Source organism: Daucus carota, chromosome 8 (assembly GCF_001625215.2).
Source record: "Daucus carota subsp. sativus chromosome 8, DH1 v3.0, whole genome shotgun sequence".
NCBI classification, from domain to species: Eukaryota; Viridiplantae; Streptophyta; class Magnoliopsida; order Apiales; family Apiaceae; genus Daucus; species Daucus carota.
In genome coordinates, this window is record NC_030388.2 from 7,063,711 (window position 1) to 7,071,299 (window position 7,589).

A 7,589-nucleotide genomic window follows, 5' to 3' on the forward strand; every position below is an offset into this window, starting at 1 on the left:
TTCATATACATTGTCCGGAGAAATCCAGAAACGGTTACTGCAATCTTTGCAAGGGCAGCGTAATTCATTTCCTATGGAGAAATTATCAAACGCATTCCTAACAAAATGTGTGGCACCATTACTATAACCCTCACTGTGCTTTGGCAGTGAAATCCAAGTCATGATTATTTTGCAATTTCACAAACCTATTTTCTACACAAGAAATCAAGCAAAATATATACATAAAAACAGAGTTCTCAAAACATAAATATTTATATATACAAGACAAAATAACATATCATATATATCTCAACACAAATAACATATATATGCACAACACAAACGCCATTAACATATGAACACAAGTAATTTTTAAATAATAACAGTCACAAATGAAGCCCTAATCAACAAATTAACAAGCCCTGATTGAAGCCCTAATCAACAAACAAGCCCTAATCAACAAACATGCACTAATTGAAACACCCATTTCGATTTACTAACAAATAAACATCGATTGAAGGTGTATGATTGATTTGGGGAAGAAAATCGACTTATACAGTTCAGTTATTTACCTGGTAGCTACGAGCTTCTGTTGTCCGAGCTTGAATATTCGAGCTTGATACTTTCTCTAGCTTGAATCTTCGAGCTTGAATCTCCCAGATAACCTAGCTTGAATCCCCTCTTTCTCTCTTGCCTTCTCGATCGTCTCTCTCTCCGTGAGCTGCTTGTATAATGTATCTATGTAATATTATTACAAGTGTTAGTACAATAATGTATCTGTGTTGACTGGGGTGGAAAGCCCGGTAAAAAAAATAAAGAAACCCCGCTTATTTTTTGAACCCGGGAAAGTTTGGGCCCAAAATTTTGAACTCTATTGCAACAACTTTAGAAATCCATTGCAATTGTTATAGATTTTTCGAAAAGTTACACTCAGTTGTAACATTTTTAAAAAATATTGCAACAGCTATTGGTTTGTCAAAATTTGTTAAGAAATAGCAACAATTTATGATCAAATTTCAGACTTGGCGTTGTTATAGCCCTTTTATGGTGTAGTGATTTCAGCAGCTATTTCCTTTCTTAGAGTTGCTAATTCCTCAGCTTTTCTGCTTTTATGTGTTGTGATATTCCGTGTTTTGCTTGTTCTGCCACTCCTCCCGACAAGCCAGTTTGGTCCATGAGCTGCAGAGTCTATTTCATCAACTGTCTTTGCTGCTTCTTCAGCCATATCTTCTGCATTTGCATCTGCTTCCTCCTCAATATCATTTCCCTCAGCATCTTTAGTAGCCTACAAATAATAAAAATATGGACAGTAAATAAGTGTTTATACACACACACAAATGTACAAATTCAAGATATCGATCATACATACATTTCTAACAATATTAGAAAGTAATCTCAAAATTTCCTGACCTTCTTTTCATGATTTTTGCGTGTTTTAGGATAAATGTCCGCCTTTGTGGGTGTGTCAGGGGTCGACTGGACCTTTTTCTGACATAAATTAACAAATAATAATTAACAAGTACAAAGCATATTTAAGAATTATAAAAAAAGATATATAATTAACCAAGATCCAGGAGCATACCATGTCATTCCTGATTTGTGCAAATGATGTACGGCCAGCAGTGTGCGTATCAATGACCTTTCTTCGGTTATTTGCATTTTTTACAGCAGTGGACTTAATTTTTTCATCACCCCAATATTGTAGCAAAATCTTGAATTTCTCAAGAGGAATTGACTGCGACCTATTCTTCAATCTATCCTCATCATTGTCATATTTGGTATAATATTCGGCCTTAAAACGGCTTTTATACATCCTCCACGCATCACAAATGGTCTTTAAAACCCAATCTTTTCCCTCCTTCGGAATGATATACTTTGTCTACATATTAAACATAACAAAACATATTATGTACCAACATTATTTGCATACGCTGCATAATCTAAACATGTAATTTAAAGGTAATTTGTAGTATGTGTGGTTTTGACCTTGACAAACTCCCACCAACCATTCTTCTCTGATTCGGAAACTCGGCTCCAGTTGACATAATCTAGGGGTACACATTGTCTCCCTATTGTCCCCAAGAAACTACCAAATTCTGATCGTATTTTACTATCTTCATGCACAGGTTGCAACTCATGATTTAAGATCAGCTCTGGTCTTTCTTCCAATTTTCTTGTGAAAACAGAACTCATTTTCGTAGGTCCCCTAGGCCTTGTAACTTTAGTTTCACCTTGATATATATATTTCAAAGTAATTAAACACCATTTTTATATAGGATTAGTCCTTTATATATATAATTGAAATTTCTACCACAAGCCAAGGATAAAAAAACATACCTTCAGTTGGAACCTTACCATCTGTTGGTTCCTTATTTACCCCAGCATCATTGTCCTCTGCATTGCTAGCTGTTTCTCTTTCCTTTTCCTTGAGGCTTTGCGCGCCTCATCTTTACAAATGCCTCCATGGTTCCAACTCCATCATTATTGTATGCCCTCTTTATCTGCTTGAATTCTTGAAGAGTACTAGGTAGCTCGGGGGAGGTGGTACTGCCACTTCATCATCAACCTTGCAAAAAAGTTTATAAAGTATATAAACTCAAAACATTGTGAGATTAACCTAAAATGCAGAAAAATGCACCTTCTTACTGTCAGCAGCAACCTTTTGTGCTGTTTTTGAACCGGTGGTCGGTATTCTGGTGGCAACCTTCACTGATGGAACTTTTTTTGTCCGCTAATTAATTAAAGATCATATATTAAACTTCTATAATATTAATTGCAAAGCTTGAATTAATACTTGAATAAGTTATACACACCTTCGCAGCTGGTTGCTCCTCTTCACTAGTTGGGAGGCTATCTTGTCCTGACACATACTCTCGATCAAATTCTAGGTCTGATATATTCCCAATAACTTCTTCTACATTTTTCTTTTTTGCTTTTTGAGCTTCAAGATCAGCTTTCAATTTCTTTATTCTCAGTTGTTCCAACATTTGATTGTTTTCAGCGACTCTCTTCTTTCTTTTCTCTTCATAATCAGCAAGAATATCCTAAATAAATTACACATGATTAGTTGTTGCATGATCATATATAATATACAAGAATATATGTCAGAGATGTGTTTTATCAATAAACTCGCCTTTTTGGTAAGTTTTTTCTTGCTTTTTTCATAAACCGGAATGTGCGCAGCAGATTCCACGTTCTCCTAATCATTAACAACCAAGTCAGCAGCTTTAGTAGTTTTCTTCTTGTTGATGTCATCTCCCTCAATTTCTGGTGTAGATTGCACCTTCTCATTACCAACTAAACTCAAGTCCTCATGAGCTCCTTTTTTCTTATTCTTTTGGTCCTTTTGAAGTGTATGTATTGTCACATACTGTGTCTTCACTTTATCTAGACCTACAAGAATATTATTTACACACATGTAATTCGAGAGAAAAGAAAACCAACTAATGATACCAAGACTCAGACCAAAATAATTCCAAAAACTTTTAATAATTACCTTCAAAAAAACTTGTCTTTGGCCTCATGATCACATGAGGCTGCATCTCCTTCACCGGCTCTATAGCCTTGTCCATAATAGTGTCAATGTAAAAGTCTAAGTGACAACCGTCTAGTAAACCCTCAACAAGCTCACCCACATCTGCATCAGAAGAGACTAATTTCCAGCCACCCCCTTGCTTCTTAACATAAATCCCTCCTATTTCAGTGTATCCCACATCGTCCTTCACATATTCCATAAGCACGGAGAAGGAAAATCTGTCCACTTCAACAGCAACTGGTATCTTGATACATTTTCCACACAAGTATTTGTTCTTCACAAATTGTCCTTTGTGGTAGAACCTGAGATAAAAGTACTCTGCCATCCTGAAAATAGACATAATCCCAAGAAAAATGTTAGACCTTTGATGGACTTGTAGGATCAATAAGCTAAAAGCAATTAGGAAGCTAGTAAGAAACTAATAGAAGCAAGTAATAGGTAAAAGGGTGCAAAAAATAAAAAGCATATAAGAAATAGGAAGCTAATTAAAAACAATAAAATTACAACCCTGTTTTCACAATAAAATGCCACAACACATTACAACTAACATGAACTCCTAAAATTTGACATATTTGAAATACGATAAATTAATAAGTCTCATTCGCAGATTTCATCATTTTCTTCCATTTCACTTGGCGTAACCGGAATTTGTCTATTCGGCACATCATCTCTGTACCAACTATCATCATCAGGTAGGGTATTTACTGAAAAGATTAGTTCTTGCTGCACTGTAGGTCCACTAACTTCTTCAAGTGGATCACTTTCGTCTTCCACATCATTGTAGTCCCTTGGCAGTTTTTTAACAACAAAATACAAGTTCTTTTCAGAACAATCTTGAATGTAGAAAACTTGTTGTACTTGTGTAGCTAAAACAAATGGGTCATCTTTTTGATAAATTCTGTTAAAGTTGACCCTTGTCAACCCATGACAGTCTTTATCGTTTTGGTACCAAATGCATCTAAACAGAACTACTGACAATGATCCCCAATAATCAATCTCTATAATTTCTTCAATGGCTTTATAGTAACTAACATCAGCAACAATGGGGTTTTTGTCTTTTGTACTAGTAAAACTAGTAGTCTGCGCCGTCAAATAAACTCCACTGTTTTGTGTCGTACACTTCCCGTCTCTTTGTTTTGTATGGAATCTAAATCCGTTTATTATATAACCACTAAATTTTCTTGCTGCTCGTTGAGGCCCCTTTGACAAAGCTAACAATTCAGGTGAGCATTCCTCCTTTTTTTGAACCTCATCCTTCAACCAGTTATAAAATTCCTTTGTGTGTTCTCTTTCCCTTTTATACAACTTTGACTTCACTTGATTGTCATATAAGGAACGGTGTTCCCTGCAGTTATGTCAAATTTCAAATATTTAAACATTGTAGTATTATAAAGTACTATATAAACTTGAGTAAAAACTAGGGGAAAGACACATTACCTATTAGCTGCTCTATTTCCATGTTGCCGCTGTTGAACAATACGTATCGATGAGCATTAATCCATATCTTTTCTGCCAAATGTATAGGTTTTCCATCCTTGTTTCGCCTTGAACCAATATAAATTCCAACATTTGAATTCACATAGTTCATTTTGTTTTTGCTATCATCAGTTAAGAATCTAGAACAAAATGTCAGGCATTCTTCAACCATGTACCCTTCAGCTATGCAGCCTTCTGGTTTGCTCCTATTACGAACATATGACTTCAATTTACTCAAATATCTTTCAATCCCAAACATCCATCTAAGGTGCACAGGTCCTCCAAATTCAATTTCTTTACATAAATGAATTGGAAGATGAACCATAATATCAAAGAATGCCGGGGGAAAGATAGTTTCAAGCTGGCAAAGTATTTCGATGATTTCGTTTTGCAACTTCTCTACATCTTCTAACTGTATAACTTTTCCACATATGCCCCTAAAGAAGGAACCAAGTCGAATCAAAGGTATCGCGACATCTGGTTTTAAGGTTTTGATGGCAGCAAACTGAAGTAGGTATTGAAGAATAAAGTGTGCATCATGACTTTTATAACCAGAAATTTTTCTTTCATTCAGTTGCACACACCGGCTAATATTAGATGCACATCCATATGGCAGTCTAGCATTCATCTGCACTGAACAGAAGTCTTCTTTTTCTTTTTTGGTCATGTCAAAACAAGCTGCCATAATTTCAAAGTGACTGTTATCAGCAGATTTCACAGGATGAAGAATCTTACGAATCCCCATCTCCTGCAAATCTAGACGAGCATTTAGATGGTCGTTTGTTCTGCCCCCAATGTTTAACAAAGTTCCTAAGATTTTATCGATGATGTTTTTCTCTATATGCATCACATCTAGATTATGTCTAATTAAATGATCACTCCAATATGGTAACTCAAAGAATATCGACTTTTTTTCCAAGGACAATCTCCATCTTTTTTCTTACCCTTCATCTTTCCAAAATTATTCCTAAATTTACCCAGAAGTTTAATAATGAAATTTCCGGATAAAGGTTCTGGACAAAGATTTGTTTCAACTTCCCCATTAAACCTTTTGGTGTCCAATCTAAACTTGTGATCAGGAGGTAGGAATTTTCTGTGGCTCATGTAGCAAACTTTACGGCTGTGCTTCAAATAGGTTGATGATGTTTCATAGTGACATTCGGGACAACCAAGGTATCCCTTTGTGCTCCAACCCGATAAAACCCCATACCCCGGAAAATCACTTATTGTCCATAATAGGCTGGCATGCAAGGTAAAAGTGTTGTTAAAGTGGGCATCATATGTTTCTATACCAATTTCCCACAACTCTTTCAACTCAGCTGTAAGTGGGTGCAAATACACATCTATTTCATTACCAGGCTGTAGGACCAGGGATGAGAGTTGAAAGAATTATATTCTCTGGTTTCATAATTAACCAAGGTGGTAAATTATAATTAACTAGCATCACAGGCCAAGTACTGTGAGATATACTCATAGTACGGTAAGGATTAAACCCATCTGCCGCTAACCCCAACCTAACATTTCGATTTTCTTGAGCAAATTTTGGATGACTTGCATCCATTGACTTCCAGCCCTTGGCATCGGCAGGATGTCTTAACTTTCCATCATTTATTCGGCCCGTTGCGTGCCAAGTCATGGTCAGAATATTCTTTAGACAAGAAGATTCTTTGCAACCTTGGTTTTAACGGAAAGTATCTCACAACTTTGGCAGGGACTTTATATTTTTTCCTATCATCCTTCTCTAATATATCAGTTTTATCATTATCTACAGCTTTCCATCTTGAAACTCCACACACTTTGCAAATATTTTCATCTTTATTTTTAGCCCAATATAGCATGCAATCGTTAGGACATGCATGTATCTTCTCATAATCAAGGCCTAATTCTTTAATCATCCCCTTCGCAGCACTAAAAGAAGGAGGCAAATTTGACTCGGGGAAGGCCTCTTTTATCAGCTCAAGTATTGCACTAAAGGCTGACTCGGTAAATCCACAAGTGCACTTCAACATGTAAAGCTTAACTACAAAACCTAAACGAGTAAAAGTTTTCGACCCCGGATACAAAGGTTGTTTGCCCTCCTCGACTAGCCTATAAAAATTAATTGCATCTTTGGTCATCTGATTTTTACCACTGGTGTCAATGTCATTTTTATATGAATTACGGATCATCTCATCAAAATCATCCCCCAAACCAAACCCCCCCGGATCACACTCCATATCATCATTAGTTTCACTGATTTTCTTGAATTTAGAAGTTGAAATCTCATATATCCAGTTGACAAACTCTGGATATGGCCCCTTGCATATAAGATGATCATAAACGACATCTCGTGAGTGCCAAAACCGATTAATACATTTCTTACAAGGGCACCTAAGTTCAGTTCCTACACCAAAATTTGCCAAACCATTCGACACAAAATCTTTCACCCCTTTTATATATGTTGGAGTATAATCTAAAACTTGTTAAAAATAAAGTATGTGTTTTATTTGTTTTCTGCAATATTATATGTTAGCATGCAGTTGGACTGAGTCCATGCAGTAGTAGAATGTAGAAGTAGTTTTAGGATCGTGGAGAATAAATAGAGTAGTGGAGATAATGT

General features: G+C 35.9%; 2 protein-coding genes across 2 annotated transcripts; both read right to left on the reverse strand.

The window, feature by feature from the left end:
• Positions 1–1,021: 1,021 nt before the first annotated feature.
• On the reverse strand, positions 1,022–2,172 carry LOC135148447 (uncharacterized). Its single transcript, XM_064083669.1, has 4 exons — positions 1,966–2,172; positions 1,562–1,858; positions 1,390–1,467; positions 1,022–1,264 (listed from the first exon to the last, which is right to left on the reverse strand). Exons 1-4 carry the CDS (start codon positions 2,170–2,172, stop codon positions 1,022–1,024), a joined length of 825 nt encoding a protein of 274 aa, XP_063939739.1.
• A 1,939-nt stretch (positions 2,173–4,111) lies between these two features.
• Positions 4,112–7,206, reverse strand: LOC135148448 (uncharacterized). Its single transcript, XM_064083670.1, has 4 exons — positions 6,691–7,206; positions 5,935–6,349; positions 4,945–5,827; positions 4,112–4,859 (listed from the first exon to the last, which is right to left on the reverse strand). Exons 1-4 carry the CDS (start codon positions 7,204–7,206, stop codon positions 4,112–4,114), a joined length of 2,562 nt encoding a protein of 853 aa, XP_063939740.1.
• Between the last annotated feature and the right edge of the window lie 383 nt (positions 7,207–7,589).

Excerpts from the sequence above, each read along its gene's own strand:
- LOC135148447 (XM_064083669.1), bottom strand. The coding sequence starts at position 2,172 with ATGAGTTCTGTTTTCACAAGAAAATTGGAAGAAAGACCAGAGCTGATC. Across the intron at positions 1,859-1,965 it reads GTTGGTGGGAGTTTGTCAAG|ACAAAGTATATCATTCCGAA; the intron begins GTCAAAACCACA and ends TTTAATATGTAG. Across the intron at positions 1,468-1,561 it reads CACAAATCAGGAATGACATG|AAAAAGGTCCAGTCGACCCC; the intron begins GTATGCTCCTGG and ends AATTTATGTCAG.
- LOC135148448 (XM_064083670.1), bottom strand. The coding sequence starts at position 7,206 with ATGGAGTGTGATCCGGGGGGGTTTGGTTTGGGGGATGATTTTGATGAG. Across the intron at positions 6,350-6,690 it reads ATAAAGTCCCTGCCAAAGTT|CCTGGTAATGAAATAGATGT; the intron begins GTGAGATACTTT and ends CTGGTCCTACAG. Across the intron at positions 5,828-5,934 it reads TAATTTTGGAAAGATGAAGG|AGAAAAACATCATCGATAAA; the intron begins GTAAGAAAAAAG and ends TGATGCATATAG.